Here is a 19560-nt window from a genome sequence, read left to right as displayed (position 1 = left end):
ACCAGCACTTCAAAACTAATCCAAAGACACACAAAAATTAATTTGAAGCTAAAAAAATCAATTTTCAAAAAACACTATAACCGCATAACTGCAATCACAAACACCCCCAAAAATATTTTACTTCTTTCATAGTCAGAAATTACTTTGCATATTTAGCATTGTCCGATTCTAGTCAGGTATGCCTAAAGTAAATATTTTGACATAATAAATTAAGAGAAATCATCAATAAATGTAGAAATAGTTCTCTAGCAACCTGACATGTTTTATTGCCAAACAAAATAAGAAGCTGTTTTCTTGGCATCCCAGTTATTACCCATCAGGTAGCGCAAGCTCAGTCACGCATCATTGTGCTACTTGTGCAAGCTGTACCTCAATGTCCAGTATGACGAGGCCGCTTCCTATCCGCGTATTAGCAAAAGAAGCACAATCCAATTTACTGTTCTGCTTTATTCTATTTGTGGAGGAATAAAATGAACTGATAATTTAACGAGATACAATATGGGGGGAGAATTACAATTCGTCAAATTGGTTTGGAGATTAACCTGGAGGGTGTGGCCCATCAAAGGAACGGATGACCGGAGGAATTCCACATGAAGCTCGGCAATTCTTGTTTTTCTCCAAGGCCATAAAAGTTACCTAAGCATCCCTGACAGCTCAGCTCCCTTCTCTCAGTTTCTTGTATTCTTCAACGCCCAACAATGAAGCTTTGACCTTCAGCCAATCTGCTGGCTTTGGCATGATAATGGCAATGTACCCTTCCCTGTCTGTCTGCAATTTGGTCAGGAAAACATCTGATAAATTTAGATGCCGATACGATTTTGTCTACCTGGATATTTTCCTACATTTCGACATGATATGTAAGGCTACAATCAGCACCACACCATCATGTAGATTTACAGTACATTGGGCCTTATTTTGGCACAAGTTGCTATTAACTAAAAAAGGGCAAATCTTGTAAAGAGCACATGATAGTTTTCTCTGAAGAAAGTAAGAGGGAATATTAATTGATCACTAATTCAATAATGAGGTTCCTATCTGGAAAGACACTTGCATCTGAGATATGGTATGCATGGAAGAGTAAAACTTACTGAAGAGTTAAGCAATTCTGGCTGTTTGATTAGTCTGTCATTCACTTCCAACAGAGAGCCTTTAACACAACATCTGTCAAAAATCAACAATAAAATTCAACTCCAATATTAAAATGAAGTTCGGTGGGGGGAAAGGGAGTGTGGACCTGAGAAAAAAAAGTTATACCTGACAATATAAGAATCATTCTGGGTGCAAACTTTACACAGAGCAGTATTAGACTCAAAGTGCTGCGCATTCTGCAAAAGAAGATCTCCATTGTTAGTAAAATTTTGCTAAACAAGTATATAAGAAGATGAATCAACTCCTGATCCTAACTGCATCGTTACAAAACAGAAATCCAACTGGTCTCCAGAATCATTTCCCTCCAAAGCAGTCACATTACCTCTCAATGCAATCAGCTCAGGTTTCCAGTTCTGCTATGTAAAACTGGCCGATTGCACTTCCAATGATACAAAACCCATGAAACCAATGTGCACCAAATGAAACAGTGCCGCTAAAAGAAGTGGAAACTAACTGATTTTTAGATTTGATGATCTTATTCTTTCAGTGAATGACACTATAAATCCAAATTAGATGGTGGACTTCCATTATCACTACGCATCCAAACATCTAGAAAACCTAAAAAAAAAAATATCTTAATGCTTGCAACCATGTTAGAACTATAAATCCAAATTAGATGGTGGACTTCCATTTTCAATAAGCATCCAAACATCTAGAAAACCTAAAAAATATATCTTAATGCTTGCAACCATGTTAGAAATTTAAATTCCATTATCCCCATCAATTTAAAAGCCAGCAAGAGGCCCTTTTAAGAAACCAACCAGGCTCCTAGTAATGGGATTTTCAAAAGGTCTAGTTTTTACCAATTTCTTCATACAATTCGCTAAATTCTTAGGAAAGTTGCTCAATTTTTATACAGTAAAAGAGCTACAGCCATAAAAGAACAGACCTTCTTTCGCTTTCCGGTGACCTTAATGCCACTACGATCAGACTTGCCAACATTGAAATCAACAACCGTTATCCCTCCTTCATCCTTAAAAGCCACATGGGTCCGAGCCAAACCAATCACACACAACCTTTTTTCAATCCCAAAAACAAAACACATTTAATTCAACAATCAATCAAACCCTACAAATTTAAAACAAGAGTTAAAATACTACCCATTGGCATGCCTATAAACGTACTGGTCGTGTCCTGGCTTCACAAAATCTGATCCAAAATCCCACAAATCAAGCAAAGTAAGCATCATAAATTAAACAAAAAAGATAGAAGTGTAGAGTTAATCAACCTGGAGCAAAATAGGAGACGAAGTTGGTCTGAACTGAAGAGGGAGGAGTAGTAGGAAGATCACGAATGTCAGGTAAAAGCAGCTTATGCAACTCTTCTTCTTCTTCCTTTAGTTCTTGGTCTAGGTTTTGAGTGGGGTTGTTTCGTACTGGTGATTTTTCAAGATCGTTTGCTTCATTATTCATTGGAATCTCTAGAGAGGGGAGACAAGAGAGTCGACTGTGGCAGCTCGTAGGTTACAGTTGAACAGTCCTTGCCTGTCTCTGATACCTGTTACGGCTGTACAATATATCTTCTCGACAATTTTTGGGGAGGGCGCTTTGCTAAATTTTGATTTTTATAAAAAAATATTTTTTTATATTTTCTTAATAATAATATCAAATATATTACTTTAAAATATAAATATATTTTAAAAAATAATAATTACTACGCTTTTAAATATTTTTCTAAATTAATAATAATTCCAGCCTTCTAAATCTACAAAACAATCATTGTAAAATCATTAATTTTAAATTTATGTTGATTTAATCCCAAAATAAAGAATACCTCGTAGAGGGTATATTATTATTTTGAGATTAACTTTAAAGTTTATATTAAAAAATCTAGATATATTAATTTTTTTTTATAATTGTACACTATAATTAATCAAATAACCGAACCAAATTGATAAATTGAATTTAATTTTATATTTTTAAAAACTAAATAAAACCAATTTAATTCATATATATTTTAATTAAACTAAACCGAATATCTAATTTACAATAGTTTTCTTGAAATGGTCTGATAATCTCAATAACTATCCAAGATAGTGCTATGAAATTCAATTATCATTTTTTTATAATAAATGTTATTGGGTTTGTGACCATTTTATTATTCTACTAGTGAAGTGATGGACATGAAGAATTTGAAAATTCTTTGTCGGATGCAAGGATAGAGAAAGGAAAAACACAGAAAAAAGGAATTCCTTTCACTAAAAGATCGATCGAACAGACAGGCAAGCTCCCAAACAATAGCTTCAGATTAACTTGATCCCTTAAAAAGAATGAAATCACTCACAAAATGGAATAAAAATTACAAAATAATGTGTTGATGGATAGTAGTCTCGCTCACACTCCCATGAATCCACATCATCTGACCACTTTACAGTCTAGCCTGATCTCTTGTCCGCCACTGATGCTAGTCATCTTGATCATGGACTTAACAAAAGCTTTTTCAAACATCTCATGGGAGCTAGCGAATTTAGAAACCAATGCCTTGGTTTTTCTTGTTGAGAGTAGAGCTTGATCTGAAGAGAAAAGACTTTTTCCCTGGAGTAGCAACTTGTAGTAAACGTTGTCGAATGTGGTTGTTGAAGAGTCCATTGTAGCACCTGCATTTTTTACCTTATTGTGTGCAGGACAGACACTCCTTAGACTGCTTCCAAAAGATGGGTTCAAAGTTGGATCCACGTCGAGAGTCGCATTGAAGTTGTGGATTCTGTTCTGGAATGATGAACAATGAGAGAACCCAAGAGTGTGACCTCCTACACGCATACATGTTTTTGATCAGCTGTACGATTTTGTAATGGATCAATGTTTTCATGATGGCCATTGAATATGTTACCTGAGAGAGCTACTAGATCCTTCAAAGAAAGACCTCTTTGGGAGAAGCTTTGCTGTAACTGGGAAATGTTAAAGGTGGGAGCTGGTAATTGCCTGGTTTCGCTTGCCTTCGAAATTCTTCCATCTTTTCTTCCTTTTGGCACATCCCAAGTGGGACCTCCAGACTAAGACACGCACACATCAGATGTCAATAATCTAAGCCAAGGTTGAAGGTTATAAGTTAATAGACAGTTGCAATAGCACAGCTGCCATTATCATCACTGTTACTGAGTTTTTGTATTGTTGGAGGAACTAATTACCAAAGCTACTGCATCTCTTGCGGCAAGAGCCAAAATATCAGCACAAGAAACCACGCCAGGGCACAAAGCTTCCACCGCTTTCTTTGCATTATCAATAACATAAAATGCATGCAATGAAATGTTAGGAGGCCCATCTTTCTCCGCTTTGTTCTTGCCCTTGGATGCCAAGAGCACAGAAGCATCACAACCCTTCAAAATGCAACCAAAAGGAAATCAAGTAAGCTACCATTAATTTTTAAAGAACTGATATATGTAACTGTAAACAATGTCAGTAATTACTCTGATAAAGCAATCATGAAACTGCATCCGAAGTAGCGCAGCAGGAACTGTTTTGTCATTCATCATTGCCTTCTTGACAGCATGAGTAACAGCAGACTCAAGCTGAGGGCAGGTCTGTTCATAGTAGTTTGAGCTCAGGGCACTAACAGAGGAAGACATTTGGAAAATGACCAGAAGAGCAAATACAAGACCAACCGCCGCCGCCATTGTTTCAAAAAATTTGAATCGAACTCCTTATTCTTGATCCTCTGTTATCTATGGAACTCAACTGAAAGAGATAGGTATTTATAGCAGAGACTCGAGAGACAAGACTTGCATCAGGGTTGTTAGTGAGGGATATGGTTGTTAGCAAATTTGGTGATCAAGAACCTTATTAGTGGAGTGGTGTTGAAGCATGCACCAAAAAAACACAACCCTTGTCACAGTTTTGTTGTTTGTTTCATTCTTTTAAAAAGAAAGTTGATGCTACACTGGAGGCTTGCCTCTTGACTTCCGTTCTAAAAATTATTGGACTGCATTTCAAGCCATGTTACATTTGATCATCAATCAATGATATTCTTTTTGTTGAAGTAGTGCTGAAGCATCCTTAATTATGAGAAAACAACCCATTTATCGAGCCTTAATCAGCTAGTTTGAGCTTATTACTCTTAACGTGTGGCTAAAATTCATGTTTTATATTGGCTAGTTTTTACATATTAGCATTAGATTACTTTCTTGAAATATTAAAGAGACGAAGATTGTGGAAACAGAGAGGTCGTATTCCTCTTATACCCTTTTGTTTTGAAATAATAAAGATTCATTTTAAAATTATTTTAGAGATAACTTATTTTGTTTATCCATGTCTCTTCGATCAAATACTTTTTCTTTCCATGCAAACTAAATTTACTCATCTCTTCGATCAAATACTTTTTTTTCTTTCCATGCAAACTAAATTTACTAGTTCTGTTTAATGAAAATTGAGAATGGTCTCATACTGGATCACAAACAGTTGAAACCAGGGGAACGTGTAGGTGGCGGCCCAGATTACCTGCTTATAACTTTCTTCAAGCAAGATTATAAATACGTAAAGTGCGATCACTGGAGCAGAAGAAACTAACCCCACAAGAGCTTTAAAAGAATATGTTTGGTGGATGAGGTTGAACAAACAAAGGCATTCTTGCATAATTTAAGCTTAGTCAAGCTTTTCATGGGGTATCTATGTATTCTATGGGTCTAAATCAACAACCTGATAAAATTCAGATTATATTTTCGAATTTATATTTCATTGACGACCTTAGAAGTTGAAATCATCAATAGGTTCAATCACTTTCAGATTGTACAGCAGGAGACGCAAGTTAGCTGGAGGAATTTCAAAATTAAACCTTGAAACTGCTGTTTTTAATTATCATTTTTTCTATTATAGTGTACTTTGATGTCTTTAAACCATAATTGTAAAATCCAGATGGACATGGAGCTGATCTGGACTTGGATCGGTTCGAATTGAAAAAAAAATATTTGCTGATATAGTAAAAATTAGCACCAATAACAGAAACACGGAGGGCTAGCAGGGCCCCGTTCCCTACAAGAAAATTGTTTTTCCAATTCTTTTTTAACAATATTTATAATTTTAGTCCAAATCTTGGCCCCCCCCTTAATTTTATTTTATGGCTTCTCATCAAACTTAATCTTTAACTCATTGATTTTTTTAATTAAAATAATATTTTTTTAATTCATGAATCAACTTGTATGTCAGGTTTGATTTCAAATTAATCTGGATTAGGTTTTATAACTATATTTCAATATAAAATTAATGCAGCTATTATATATTCCAACATGATAAGGATGAATAAGATAGTATCTTCAATATTTGAAGGGATTTGCATATAATACAATATGATATGAGTTAGGGTCAGTCAGTCCAGCCAAGGGTCAAGTGCTATCATGTCGAGTGTCCTGACCCTTTGATGGAGTGGAATATAACTTTTAGTCCTTTGTTGTTTATTAAAAACAAAAAAACAAAACACTAACTATTTAGTTCCTGCAGTACAAAAGTTGATTTAATTGACCAATTAAAGAAAAGGATTGTTATAAAGGAATTTTAAAATATAAGGATTAAATGATATAGATTTTTAAATCACAATGACAAATTGATTAGTTTCATTAAATGCATCGAGATTCAAGAGTTAACCTGAAGAATCTTAAGTGAGATCTAACATTATCAACTTAAAAAAATCTTTATTTTTATTTAAAATAATATTGTTTCAATATTCTTCTAAATTTTTTTTGTTGAAATTATATTATTTTATTTAAAAAAAATATAAAAATTATTATTTTATAATAAACATGATATTTATATAATAACTAGTAACTCAGTCTTCTATTAGGTCATTTATTTAATTGGATTCGAATCCTGGTGTGCACACCTGTCATTCTCGCGATACCTTACATGTTTATTGGGTTTGCAGGATATTCAGTAGGTCATAAAAATTAATCGTGGTGAGTGTAAGCTGGCCCGGACACCCGGATAAAAAAAAAAGTAGGAATATAAAAGCTTAAGACTGAAAGCTTTGTGCTTAGATTGACTTCTACGTTTCTAACCCTGAAGCTTGCAATCAGTTACATGGATTTATTATGTTGTGATTATTTTTTTTAATCCTAGATCAGGCTCATTTTTCAAAAGAAATCATATTACTACAGGCTGGAAAAGATAAAAATTTCGCATGGTTAAGCGGAGGTTTACCGTTGCGTGAGCGGCTGAGGACCGAAGAGGAGGGGAACTCAAAGACCCGATAAGAAGTAGGCATCAGTTGGGCCTCCAAACACACCAAACTTGTGGCCTGCCTATGACCCTGTGTTTATCAGGATACAAGTGTTTGAGTTAGTCCCCAAACTATAACTATTTTCTCAACAGATCCCCAACTGGATTATTTGTTTACCAATTGGGTCACCGTTGTATTCAGGAATTCCCAGCACTATCTATAGATTGGGGACCCAGTTGAGAAGAAGTTGTAAGTTGGGGACTAATCTGAGGTTACCTTTTCTATATTTTCACAAATGATATGTTAATTTCGTTGGCAAACACTGAAATACAAGGATGAGAAACATAACCTTGAACATACCCTGTGCCTTCTGGTTCGTGAAACATTCCTGCAATGCGTTTTGTCGAGCAAAAGCGAAAAACAGTCATCAAATCTATTGGTGGATCGATTCTTCTATCTCATAGAATCATGTTACAAGCATATGAATTGGAAAAAGAAAAAAGAAATCTTTTATTTTACAAGCTTAAGATAACCCAGATAAAGATATTATTTATATGATTAAGCTGCAAATTGATTGCGCTTCTTATTAAGCCGCAACTATATACTACTCTGCAAACCCCTGATCTCCAAATGTTCCGTGTCGAACTTAATTTGCTTCCTTGGATTGGAAAGCCCAACAGCTCAGGAGAAGCTAGCCTTGACTTCATGGGATCACCTCCTTACCCTCCCTCTTCAAAGCACAATCCAGAGCCAGAACAGTACTGTCCCGGCCAACATCAAGGAAAAGAAAAAATTGTGGCGGGCTACTCTATTAAAATTACAAGCAGGCCTCGGCCAATTTAGAGGCTGAACTCTAAAGCTGCTGATGATTAATTTAGAACTGTACTGAGCTTTGGAAAGTCTGGCCAAACCCCCAATTTGCTGGAACAATGCCTGTAAAGAATCGAGTCTGTCCATCAGTAGTGGTGACCTTAAAGGACAAAGATTGGCCATTGAGATAAGCATTAGATTGCCAATTAGCCCCCCAGTTTCTTGACATTGCCAGCCAGCCTGTTTTTGACCCTTTAATGGACACAGATTGAATGGATCCAGCTCCAGCTACATTGGTAATCAAGACGAGCTCAAAGTAGTTTCTTCCATTAATTGTGAATCTGACTCCACCATGCTTCTTGCAAGGAACCCTGCAGCATTAAACCGCATAGAATATTTGATTATATATATAAAAAAGAAAATTGGAAAAAGGAAGTATAGCCAGTGAATCTGATTAGTACTATACATACTTTTGGAACAAAACAGGCACGATCCCTCCCCTATAAATACCAATCTTTTCCCAAGCAGGCTGGGCCATATCGAAATGCTGGAGGGGAGGGTTGCACCAGCCTCCATTGTTGTTGGGAAGAGCAAAATTCGGGGGGCAGAAATTTGTTGCAGTAATAGTCACAGACTTCCCTTTAATACACCATCTGGAATCCGTTTGGAAATCACACATAATTCTGTAGCATTCTCCACATGAAGCTCCATCATTGAACAAAGCAGTGCTTAAAGCGGCAGTCCTAGTCCCATAACCAGTAGAATACAAGTTTCCATATCCACAAGCCCCTCCTGTAGAAGTGAAATGTTATTAGCTGTTGTGAACCCAAAGAACCATGAAAACAAGAAAAGATATACGAAGTGTCGTTACATTACGTACCCATAGTTCCTGAGGCATCACTACCTCCATAAAATGTAGCATGACCTTTCATCCATCTTGATGGGGCAAATGCATTAACATTGATAGCAAAATAGTTGCAGAATTGCAGCCAGATTGCAAATGCAAGAAGCAGTTTTCCCATTTTTTGAAAAGATAGATACTGCAGAAACAATGATAAGAGAATGGAGAGTGAGGATTGCTGATAGCTAGTGTATTTACATTTGCAATGACAAGAACCGCCTCTATAAATAAGGTAACAGATGTGGCAGACTTCCTTGACGCAACATCACATGTGACCTCTGTTAAACTTGTAAACCTTATTACGCTTGAATTATCTCTGAAAGAATGCAGAATTCTGAACCTCATTCAATTATTCCCACGTTCTCATTCTCTCTTGTTGCATGTCCACATGCACTCACCCAGCAAAGAAGCCGGGAAAAAATCAAAATCCACAAGACAAGTTGCTTCTTTTAATTTTTAAGTTGGTGGTATTTGACAGCATATACATTTTTTTTTCGTAGATCATATCATGTTGCCTCACATGGCAATGCCTTGACCCTATGATGCAATGATATTAATCATGTCTCATGAGCACATGACTTGCTCTTTTTTTTTTTGGACAGCAGACGGTGATGTGTTGGTATATATTTCTCCTGTTTAGATCTGTTTATACAAGGTTTAGGCTCAAGCAAATCATCATGATTTTTACTGTTAATTAAATTTATCAAAATTAAAGCACCCAACTCCATGTAGGGAGGGATTAGTGATCATACTAATATTTCAATCGGCTAAGTTTAATTTAATCATAAGGCCTAATTATATTTTGTATTAAAACGTAACTAATTAACATGTTAATGAGTGTATTTAATATTGTAATGCATAATATTTTTTAAAAGTATTTTTATTTAAAAATATAATAAAATAAATTTTTTTAGTTTTTTTAATAGTAACAAATCAAAATTAAGACACATAAAAAATAAATTAATTTAAATTTTTTTTAAAACAAATATATTTTTTTAAAATACATAAAAACGAAAGCAGCTGCTAATTGAATAGTGCTAATCTTATTGGAAATTCTTCTCGGAATATCTTACCGGACAAAAAAAACCCATTGAATTCATGGGATTTATTAGCAGAATCAACTAATTAAATATATGAATATTTTCACGAAATGATTTTGGGAAAAAAATTCAATAAAATTTATTAGCACTGCTGTATACTCCCCCAAGTTCCATCTGCCATTTCACTGGACTTGGTCTCATGATTAAATTTGACTGTTTTATCGGCAATGAGTAGGTAATTGTGGGAATGGGATTAAGAAAAAGTAAAACAATTGGGATTCGGTAATCGTACAAGTAGGAACTCCATGAAGTTTAATCAATCAACAAGCACATTTCCATGTAGTTGATTTGATATGATAATAAAAAGTCAAAAACAGAACATGGACTTATGAGTACATTAGGAGTTTCCTTGTTATGTGGCAAAAATGATTGGAATCATATGGTCCACATGAGATTAGCTGATCGGACGGGAGAGATTCCTGTTTTCCGATATAAAAAAATAAAAAAATATTGATTTACGAGTATATTTCTATGTGGTGTGGGTAGATAGATTAGAAATTCGGGATCTCTCGTTTTTCGTTTTGTCCCTGGCCCCTTAATCTCTTGATACGAAGAAACACCTGGAAACAAAGACATGACCAAAGTACCTTAGTCTTCCTGGATTTCTGTATCATGCTCGGTTCTGTAATGTGGAGTCATATGACACGTCAGGCCTAGTTTTAGAGACCAGATTGGGAGCTTGTAAGCTGTAGCTCGATTTGTATCCATACCACTTCTCTTGAAGAGGTTTCGGGTTTGACCCTCTCTCTTGCAGCGTAAATGTCTCGAGTCTCCTCCGATATATCAGCCACCCATTTGCATGATCAATCTTAGCTTTAATTGCTCCATCACGGATGGCCTTTGCTACGATGTTTTCGACTTAGTGTTATCAGGACTGGACTGCGCAACGTCAGCCTTGTATTTCCCCTGCTAAACTTAGGCACAGAACAGTTAAAAACACAAACAGATTACTTTTTCTCCTATTTTTTTAAACAAACGATCCATAAGAAGTGATCAGAAGCAAATTCCATACCTGCTGACTTGAGCGTTATCGGAATTTTGGTGCCTTTGACCTCAATTTCTCTGCCTGATCATATAGGTTGTAATGCAGGTAAGTACAAAGCAACAGATTGAGAAGTGTTTCCTACATGATTGTCATTGTAACAGATTGAGAAGTGTTTCCTACATGATTGTCATTGTATCACATATGAACTCTTGACTTCCGAACAAAAGCAAAATTCAGAAAATCTTGAATTAAAGTTTCTTCTGTCAGATTCTTCCTCAAGCGATTCGAAATCCGAACCGCTCGTGCTGTTCAGAAAACATACGTGCTATGCGCAATATATGATACTATAACTATGAAGCCTGCTAAAAAGAATTGGAAAAGAAAAACACAAAACAGATCGATCATAGCCTAAAATAAACATAATGTAGATTAATCGATGTGAATATGACAGTTGCTAACTTCGAAGAGTGGCCATGATAGTTGAGCTGGAATATATAGCAGCGGAGTTGCTGCTTATCTTTGAATCTTTAGACATTATTGTTGAAATCTGTATTAGATATTAAATAATTATCTTGCTAGATGAAGAGTGAAGATATAATTTATTTTATTTTATAATATTTTTTTTTTAGGAAAAACTCTTTGGTATTAAGATTTATATAAGCCTACACTACTATGTATTATTAATTAGATTATAATTAAAAAAAAGAATAAAGATAAAATTTAAATTCGTAATCTCTTAATTATCAAGGTTTTAATATCATATTAAAAAATTATCTTATTAAGGTTCTAATATCATATTAAAGAACTATCTTAATTTAAAAATTTAAATTGTTAGGTCAAGATAGTTTTTTAATATGATATCAAAGTCTTGTTGATTAAGAAATTACAAGTTTGAATCTTACTACTCTCATTTAATTTAATAAAAATTTAGTATAAGGTAATGTAAGTCTATTTAATAAGTTTTTATTTAGGATGATGTGTTAAAGAATTATATAAATTATATTTTATTGTTTTATTTAATAATTTAAATTATTAAATTAAATTAATTTTTTCAAATAAAAATAAAAAACTGGGAGGTAATGATGGATTTAGGGTTTTATTTTGGTAAGTGAAATGCAGTGAGTACGTCCCTGCAAATCTTAGCTAGTTGTGGAGCCGTAGAGAGTTCGCTCTAGAATGGTTGGAGTTCATTTTGGTGCTTTAGGATTTGGAGCAAACTCTCTAGTCGTGTTTTTAACCTTTTGTCCTGTTGTTATGTTATTTTGATGGGCCCACAAGTAGATTTATGCTGGCACAACAATAAAATAAATTTTAATATAATAAATAAGATAAATTATTGAAAAATAAAATATTTATCTATTATCTTAATAGACCTATGAATGAATTGAATAATGAGATTTTGATGCTACCGTAATAAAAATAAACGGTGGTATTAAAAAGAAAATATAATAAACAGTAAATACGATAAATTTTCAGGAAATAATTATTGTAATTTATGCCGATTTATTTATTGGGGTGGTTGTGATTTTAAATTGTAAGAAGTGTAGATTATAATTTAGTCCATGTACTTTGATAATTTAGTTGTTAGCACTTTTAGTTCTTAAAATCATAAGTTCACTGTTAATTATTCCTTTAGCAATTTCTAAATTATTATTTTTAATTAGATTTTTTATTTTTTGAGTAGTAGATGAGATTCGAAATTTTAAATTAAACGAGGGATATTTTAGAAATAAAAACAATTCAATTGTCATGAAAAACAAGTTTATTTTCTTAGTAAAGAGAGTATAGAAAGTGGGGGTTAAAGGCCACAAACTGAGAAACATGGAGCGTCATTTCTTAAGATACTTATCCCTCACCTCTTCTAATAGTTCAAGTAGTTCTCCACAGAGTACTTGACTTGCTGATCTCCTATTGTCATGCATATCATTGCCTGATGGGAGGGGCAAAGCCCGGAGAGTCTCATTGTACAAGTTAAGATAGAAAGAAATCCTAGAGCTGAAGACAACCTGTGGCTCGGCTGTAGCGTAGATGTCTCGAGTCTCCTTCGATATCAGCCACCCATTTGCATGATCAATCTTAGCGTTAATTGCTCCATCGCGGATGGCCTTTGCCACAACGTTTTCGACATCTGCAAGGAGGTTTCTGGAATGCATCTTCAATTTATCAGCTACTTCTGCAAGTGAGATGCTGGAATAGGAGATGCTGGTGCTGCGCAGTCCACTCCTGTTGACACTATGTTGCAGACGAACAATCAAATTTTTTGTTCCGTCTGATATGAAAGTGCCAGCAAACTCTTCTGCGACATTACCGAACAGCTCCAGGTCACCAATTCGTACAGCCTGACAAATTAACCAGATAGTCGTAATTATGCAGAGAAATCGATAGAAATGAGCATGTTCATGTATTATCAGGCCTAAAGATCCAAACCATTGGCCATGTCGGCTAAAGCACTTGAAGAAAAGTCACCCACATTTGTAAGCTCGAAGTATGGCCTCAAAATCCTTTCCATTCCACTCTGCATAAAAGCTGTCCTCTCAGGTATTTCTCCCAGTAGTAAACGAACTAGGACAGTCCACTTTGTACATTGAATTAGAAAGCCACGAGCTGCAACTGGACCTCTCCAAACAGCTTGCCGGAAACTTTCTTTTGCATCAGTATATGCCAGTCGAATCGTCTGAATCTTTCCAGTATAAAACAAGTATCGGCGAGTCTGCAGGGAGCATGTATTAATTCAGGAATAAATTGGATGCACAAAACATTTTCTTTTTGTTGTTAGGTGCTCTCTACCAGCAAAAAAAGGGCCTTGTCTTTCCCCTGCTAAACTCGGGCACAGAACAGTTAAAAACACAAACAGATTACTGTTTTTCCTCCTTTTTTCTTTTTTTTTTCCAACAAGCGATCCATAAGAAGTGATCAGAAGCAAATTCCATACCTGCTGACTTGAGCGTGACAGAAATTTCGCTGCCTTTGACCTCAATTTCTCTGCCTGATCATATAGGTTGTAATGCAGGTAATTACGAAGCAACAGATTGAGAAGTGTTTCCTACATCATTGTATTTGTATAACATATGAACTCTTGACGTCGACTAGCAACTAACCTGACCCAGCTCATCATGTTTCAAAGCGGCTACGCTATACCAGTCAAGGAGGTTCCTGAAAATGAAAGTAAAGCACTAGAGTTATAAAACAGTGTGATCATATTTCAGAACAAAGCAACTCTGCTATTACATTTCGCCTTCATCTTAACAAGATGTCAATATACCTTTCGAAAGAACGTGTAGGTTGAGGTTCCATACAAAATTACAGGTTTAAATTATGCTAATTTATCTTCCTTACAGGTTCCGCGATAGACAAAGTAACATCAAGATAAAGATCTTCTTACCAACGAATTTCAGCAAGATCACCTGAGACCTCATAGCTATACGAGTAATAGAAATACAGCTTAGCTGCTAGAACATTAACAGAGTCAAGCTCTGCCATGTTTAGGCTCATCACTCGAGTAATGCCATCCAATGAACAAACTTTAGCCTGAGAAGAATAGATCACACACCACATTTATCATACATACAAGAAAGTAAACCCAGAAATACATCACCCGAATCCAATATAACCTCATTATATCTTTTCTGATCAATCAGAAATATCAGAACAAGAAAGTAACAGTAAAACTCCAGCTCTAGCGAAAATTCTATCGCGCAAACAGACATTGCAGAATCGGCTTCCTCATCTTCCCACAACCAGGAGGGGGGGGGGGGGAATCGATTATATCAATCTACAGGAAAAAAGAGTTTGCGTAATCACATCATTTCTCCTAATTCACTAACTTCATAGGTATCAATGGCAACATTTAGAATCACTAGCAGCCAAACATAATGTAATTAAATCATTAAAAACAATAATCATATATTAATTTACCTAATCTTGAAAGTTTACCTCGATAATTAGAAATGAAGATAGTCGAGCATTCAGTTCAGAATTCTTCAAAAGACTAAAATTCAGCAGATATTGAATTAAAGTATCTTCTGTCAGATTCTTCCTCAAGCAATTCGTAAGTCGAACAGCACGAGCTGTTCGGAGAACATCCGAGCTAAGCTCAATATGTGATACTATTTTCATCAAGCCTACCAAAAAAGAATTGGAAAAGGAAAACACAAAGCAGATCGATCATAGCTTAAAGAAAACGTGATATTGAACTACATAAATAAAAATCGATGTGAATATGAGAGTTGCTAACTTTCATAAGTGGAAATGAAAGCTGAGGTGTAAGATGAAGCAGCGGAGTTGCTGTTAACCTCTGAATCTTGAGACATTGCTGCTGAAATCTGTATGAAAAATGGAAATTTGAGAGGAAATGGTGGATTTGGGGTTTGATTTTGGCAAGGGAATTGTAGTGACTTAGTACGTACCTGCAAATCTTAGCTAGTGGCGGAGCTGGAGAGAGCTAGCTCTAGAACGGTTAGAGTTCGTTTTGGTGCTTGGGATTTGACATCAGTTTCACGTTTCTTTTCGTCCATGTTTCTCCCTCTCTTTTAGTTTTAGTTCTGTTTTTCTGTTATCTTGATGGGTCCATAAGTAAATTTATGCTGGCACAATAATAAATTAAAATTATAATATAATATAATAAATAAGATAAACTTTAAGAAATAATTCCATTGTTTGTTGAAAACGTATATCATCTAGAGTAATTAGATCCACACCGAGGTTGGTCCGACTCAAAACCTAAATTACCTAGCAAGTCATTGAGTCAATTTAAATTATAATTTAAAAACCTCATTTCAAGAATTTTTTTTGGTGATTCAAAATAAAACCTGGCTTAGGTGAAGTTTCAAGTGGATAGATCCTGTAATTAATTCGTTAAACCGGCTTAGATTTTATAACCATGTTACGATAATAGTAGGAGCAATTAGAAAAATGGATAAATTAATGGGTGGAAACTTAAATAGAGGGATCCTATTGAAACAGCTACAGAAACGTCAAGCTAGATTTTAATCCACGAATTAGAAACAGCATATATGGAGTCGGTCCACAACGACACCAACCATAAAAGTGAATGTAGTCTTGGTAAAAAACGGTGGTCATCTACGGTCTGTCCGAGATAATTCATCCCCAGGTACATAGCATATCTAAAATGGGGATTGTAACATTAGATCAAACTAGTGATTCCACCATGGAAATACAGAGTACTATCCATATGATACTGAAACAAACATGTTTGTTTAGGAATAGGAAATGTAGAAAGTGGAGAATGAAGACCAGAAACATGGGGCATCGTAGTCTTTCTAAAAATAAGTCTCATCCTCGTCCATGTATTCCCTTGCTATTTCTTCATCAAGCACTTGGCTTTCTCTCCAGTACTCATCGGAGTCTCTCTCTTCTTGTGTCTTTGGCGGGAACCGCAGGGCCTTGACTGCGTCATTCTGCAAGTTACGACAGAAAGCAATCCTAGAGCTGAAGACAGCGAGTGGCTTGGCTGTAGAGTAAATGTCTCCGGTGTCCTTTGATACCAACCACCCATTTGCATGATCTAAAACAGCGTGGATTGCACCATCACGGATGGCCTTCGCTGTGATGCTTTCGACATCTGCAACAGGGTTTGCAGAGTCCAGCTTCAATTTTTCAGCAACATCAGCAAGTGAGATCCGGGAATAGGAGATGCTGATTTTGCGTAGCCCGGTCCTGATGACATTATGTCGCAGTCGAACAATCAGATTGTAGGTTTTGTCTGATCCGAAAAAACCAGCAAAATCTTCTGCAACATTCCTAAATAGCTCCAGGTCACCAATTCGTACAGCCTGAAAGATTTATCAGAGTTGTAGCTGCTCAGAGAAATCCATAGAAATGAGCACGCCTATGCATGCTTTGCATATTTGTCTGGCCTAAAGACTCGAACAATCGGCCATATCAACTACAGCACTTAAAAGAAAAGCCACTCACATTTGTAAGCATGAAGTATGGCCTCAAAGCCCTCTCCATTCCACTCTGCTTAAAGGTTGTCCTCTCAGGTATTTCTCCCAATAGTAAATGAACAAGGACAGCCCATTTGCTACACAGAATTCGAAAGCCATGAGCTGCAACAGGAGCTTTCCGAGCAGCATGAAGGAGACTCTCTCTAGCATCTTTATACTTCAACTGTATTGTCTGAATCTTTCCAAGATAAAACAGGTATCGACAAACCTAGAAAGAGCATTTTATTAATTCAGAAATAAGTTGGAAAAACAGATTTAGCATTTTTGTGGTAATTAGGTGCCACCCAGCTAAAAAGTGCTATGCATTTCCCCTTTTAGATTTTGATATAGACCATTTAAAAACACAAAGAAGTCCCTTCCCTGCCCCCTTTGTTTTTTTCTTTAATGTCCAATACAGATATCAAGAAGAGACCAGAAACAAAATCCATACCTGCTGAATTGTGTGTGATTGAAATCGCCGTGCCTTTGACCTCAATTTCTCTGCCTGGTCATAGAAGTTGTAATGCAGGTAATTACGAAGCAACAGATTGAGAAGTGTTTCCTGCTTCATTGTCATTGTATCGCATATGAGAAACTGAATTTGCAAAGTAAACAACATCCAGGTTGACTGGCAACAAACCTGACCCAGGTCATCATGGTGCAAAGTCGAAATGGTAAGCAAGTGAAGAAGGTCCCTGAAAATAAAGTACAGTAGTAGCAATGTTACTTAGAAACAGTAATCTGACCATATATGACTTCCCTCCAATAACCTTATGTTCCCCATCTTACACCAGGATGTTAATGTATCTTCCAAAAGGACGCATATGTTCTATACACAAAATTATAGACTCAACTGACAGACAACCACGTGTAGGTAAAGATAAAGTTTCACTTACCAACGAATTTCAGCAAGATCATCTATGACCTCATGGATATACGAATAATAAAAGTACACCCTAGATGCTAGAACACCAGCAGTTTCAACAGCACCTCTGCTTAGGTTCTCCACTCGAACAACAGCAGCCGAGGAGAAAGCTTTAGCCTGAAAATGATATTATTAGCACATTTACCATACAATTACAAACACTATGATTCCACTCCTAAATAGACAGAAAGGAAAATCAGGATAAAAACTAGCATAACCTCATTGTATCTATTCTGATCAATCAGAAATAGCAGCATAAGCAAGTAACAGTAAATCTCAAGCTCTGGAGAAACGCGTTTTGCTGGAGCGGATGTTGCAGAATCAGCTTCCATTCCAAGCTCACCTCTCTATAACCCATATGAATAACAGCTTTAATAACCAGACACTTTCAAGAAGACAAAATGTAAATCGTCCCTCGAGATTTTATTTAAAAAAAACTTCAAAAAAGCGCCATAAAATAATCCCAAATGTAATTAAATCATTAACAAAAAATGATTTCAATACGTTTTGAAGTTACCTGATGATGAAGAAATCCAGATAGTCGGTTATGCAGCTCAGAGCCTGGAGAAAGGGCAAAATCCAAAAAAGCTTGGAGCAGATTAGGCTCCGCCAGCTTCTTCTTCAAGCTATTAGTAAGGCGAACAGCACGAGCTATATGAAAAACCTCCTTCTTGCACGAGCCAGTCTCGATAAGCGATGCTATATCCATCAAGCCTACCAAAAAAACAAAATGGGAAAACAAAACAGAGAACGGATCATAGCTTAAAAAACGTAATGTGCAATGGAAGTAAAAGCTGAGAATCGATGTAGTTACTTTTGAGGGAGCATTCAACAGGCGAGGTGATGGAATTAGAAGGAGAGGGGGTGCTGGAGCTTTTTATCTGGGCTTCGACGGACATTTCTGCTGAGACCTTTATCAGAAGTGACAATATGTGAGGAAATGATGAAGTTGGGATTTTATTTTGATGAGGGAAATGTAGCAAGTTACTACCTGCAAATCTTAGCTAGCAGTGTAGCTGGAGAAGCTCTGTAACGGTTGGGAGCTCGTTTTGATCCTTGGGATGTGGCATCAGAGTTACTCACGTTTCTTTTCATCCAAGGTTCTTCTGTTTTTTTTTTTTTTTTTTTTTTTTTTTGTCTATTTAGTGAGTGGATGAATGGGTTGTTCTGTTCAAGTTACGAAAAGATTAGGAAGGCAATGGGTTTTAACGATTGGGTTTTTTTTATATTCGTATTTTATTTATTATTTATTGGATAAAAAATTTATATATTTATATATCATCCAACAAGTTTTAATTATGGGATATTCATTATTTGATTATTATTATTATTATTATATATATGGATTGATTTAAGTCAGCATTCATCAAACTCGAATTAAATTATCATTCCTAGAAAAGAACCCAAATTAATGAATTCTCAAAATTCAATATCAGAATCAAAATGCAAGTCTCAGGACAATCCTCTGAAGCAGTGAAACTAGAAATTCCATACATTACTTCATTTTTTCTTTTTTTGATAATATTAGCGATATTTCATTTGACTGAAAATTAATACAAGCAGCCGAACTTTCTGGAGTGGGACACATACAAGCACGGGAG

At 35.7% G+C, this 19560-nt stretch overlaps 5 protein-coding genes across 8 annotated transcripts; all 5 read right to left on the bottom strand.

Annotated features, from left to right (window-relative positions):
* Nucleotides 1–185: 185 nt before the first annotated feature.
* LOC105132925 (Single hybrid motif superfamily protein) lies at nt 186–2676 on the bottom strand. The gene is made up of 6 exons (XM_011036678.1): nt 2378–2676; nt 2250–2298; nt 2039–2165; nt 1255–1325; nt 1089–1161; nt 186–768 (listed from the first exon to the last, which is right to left on the bottom strand). Exons 1-6 carry the CDS (start codon nt 2559–2561, stop codon nt 655–657), a joined length of 618 nt encoding a protein of 205 aa, XP_011034980.1. The 5' UTR covers nt 2562–2676; the 3' UTR covers nt 186–654.
* Nucleotides 2677–3320: 644 nt separating this feature from the next.
* LOC105132924 (peroxidase 64-like) lies at nt 3321–4825 on the bottom strand. The gene is made up of 4 exons (XM_011036677.1): nt 4556–4825; nt 4277–4465; nt 3979–4141; nt 3321–3898 (listed from the first exon to the last, which is right to left on the bottom strand). The coding sequence occupies exons 1-4, from the start codon at nt 4760–4762 to the stop codon at nt 3504–3506; spliced, it is 954 nt and encodes a 317-aa protein (XP_011034979.1). The 5' UTR covers nt 4763–4825; the 3' UTR covers nt 3321–3503.
* A 2804-nt stretch (nt 4826–7629) lies between these two features.
* LOC105132923 (expansin-A11-like) lies at nt 7630–9301 on the bottom strand. Its single transcript, XM_011036676.1, has 3 exons — nt 8984–9301; nt 8574–8895; nt 7630–8474 (listed from the first exon to the last, which is right to left on the bottom strand). The coding sequence occupies exons 1-3, from the start codon at nt 9123–9125 to the stop codon at nt 8168–8170; spliced, it is 771 nt and encodes a 256-aa protein (XP_011034978.1). The 5' UTR covers nt 9126–9301; the 3' UTR covers nt 7630–8167.
* Nucleotides 9302–12859: 3558 nt separating this feature from the next.
* Nucleotides 12860–14837, bottom strand: LOC105132922 (probable 26S proteasome non-ATPase regulatory subunit 3). The gene is made up of 6 exons (XM_011036675.1): nt 14701–14837; nt 14472–14617; nt 14188–14242; nt 14022–14132; nt 13560–13799; nt 12860–13428 (listed from the first exon to the last, which is right to left on the bottom strand). The coding sequence occupies exons 1-6, from the start codon at nt 14794–14796 to the stop codon at nt 12919–12921; spliced, it is 1158 nt and encodes a 385-aa protein (XP_011034977.1). The 5' UTR covers nt 14797–14837; the 3' UTR covers nt 12860–12918.
* A 1249-nt stretch (nt 14838–16086) lies between these two features.
* On the bottom strand, nt 16087–19191 carry LOC105132921 (probable 26S proteasome non-ATPase regulatory subunit 3). Of its 4 annotated transcripts, none has more exons than XM_011036673.1 (8): nt 18774–19191; nt 18477–18673; nt 18178–18306; nt 17931–18076; nt 17675–17729; nt 17486–17599; nt 17024–17263; nt 16087–16881 (listed from the first exon to the last, which is right to left on the bottom strand). In XM_011036673.1, exons 1-8 carry the CDS (start codon nt 18856–18858, stop codon nt 16369–16371), a joined length of 1479 nt encoding a protein of 492 aa, XP_011034975.1. In that variant the 5' UTR covers nt 18859–19191; the 3' UTR covers nt 16087–16368. The 4 variants fall into 4 exon arrangements, with proteins under 4 accessions (XP_011034975.1, XP_011034976.1, XP_011034973.1 ...); XM_011036674.1 differs by having other exon boundaries at nt 17486–17596; XM_011036671.1 differs by having other exon boundaries at nt 17486–17729; nt 18774–18870; nt 18951–19191.
* Nucleotides 19192–19560: the final 369 nt, after the last annotated feature.

This window comes from Populus euphratica, unplaced genomic scaffold (genome assembly GCF_000495115.2).
Source record: "Populus euphratica unplaced genomic scaffold, PopEup_1.0 scaffold68.1, whole genome shotgun sequence".
Taxonomy (NCBI): Eukaryota; Viridiplantae; Streptophyta; class Magnoliopsida; order Malpighiales; family Salicaceae; genus Populus; species Populus euphratica.
Note: the sequence above shows the minus strand (reverse complement) of the source record. Positions and strands in the feature narration are given on the sequence as shown.

Bases quoted from the DNA above. Each gene is read 5' to 3' on its own strand.
- LOC105132923 (XM_011036676.1), bottom strand. From the start codon at position 9,125: ATGGGAAAACTGCTTCTTGCATTTGCAATCTGGCTGCAATTCTGCAAC. The intron at 8,896-8,983 runs GTACGTAATGTA...TCACTTCTACAG, and splicing joins TGATGCCTCAGGAACTATGG to GAGGGGCTTGTGGATATGGA. The intron at 8,475-8,573 runs GTATGTATAGTA...TTAATGCTGCAG, and splicing joins GTGCCTGTTTTGTTCCAAAA to GGTTCCTTGCAAGAAGCATG.
- LOC105132925 (XM_011036678.1), bottom strand. From the start codon at position 2,561: ATGAATAATGAAGCAAACGATCTTGAAAAATCACCAGTACGAAACAAC. The intron at 2,299-2,377 runs GTTGATTAACTC...ATTTTGGATCAG, and splicing joins CGTCTCCTATTTTGCTCCAG to ATTTTGTGAAGCCAGGACAC. The intron at 769-1,088 runs GTAAGTTTTACT...ACCAAATTGCAG, and splicing joins CAGAATTGCTTAACTCTTCA to ACAGACAGGGAAGGGTACAT.
- LOC105132922 (XM_011036675.1), bottom strand. From the start codon at position 14,796: ATGTCTGTTTGCGCGATAGAATTTTCGCTAGAGCTGGAGTTTTACTGT. The intron at 14,133-14,187 runs GTTAGTTGCTAG...ACAATGATGTAG, and splicing joins AACATGATGAGCTGGGTCAG to GAAACACTTCTCAATCTGTT. The intron at 13,800-14,021 runs GTATGGAATTTG...TGCTCCCTGCAG, and splicing joins TGTCACGCTCAAGTCAGCAG to ACTCGCCGATACTTGTTTTA.
- LOC105132924 (XM_011036677.1), bottom strand. From the start codon at position 4,762: ATGGCGGCGGCGGTTGGTCTTGTATTTGCTCTTCTGGTCATTTTCCAA. The intron at 4,142-4,276 runs GTAATTAGTTCC...TGCGTGTCTTAG, and splicing joins CAAGAGATGCAGTAGCTTTG to TCTGGAGGTCCCACTTGGGA. The intron at 3,899-3,978 runs GTAACATATTCA...GTATGCGTGTAG, and splicing joins GGATCTAGTAGCTCTCTCAG to GAGGTCACACTCTTGGGTTC.
- LOC105132921 (XM_011036670.1), bottom strand. From the start codon at position 18,858: ATGTCCGTCGAAGCCCAGATAAAAAGCTCCAGCACCCCCTCTCCTTCT. The intron at 18,674-18,773 runs GTAACTACATCG...TTTTTTTGGTAG, and splicing joins TGTTGAATGCTCCCTCAAAA to GCTTGATGGATATAGCATCG. The intron at 16,882-17,023 runs GTGAGTGGCTTT...TAAATCTTTCAG, and splicing joins CATACTTCATGCTTACAAAT to GCTGTACGAATTGGTGACCT.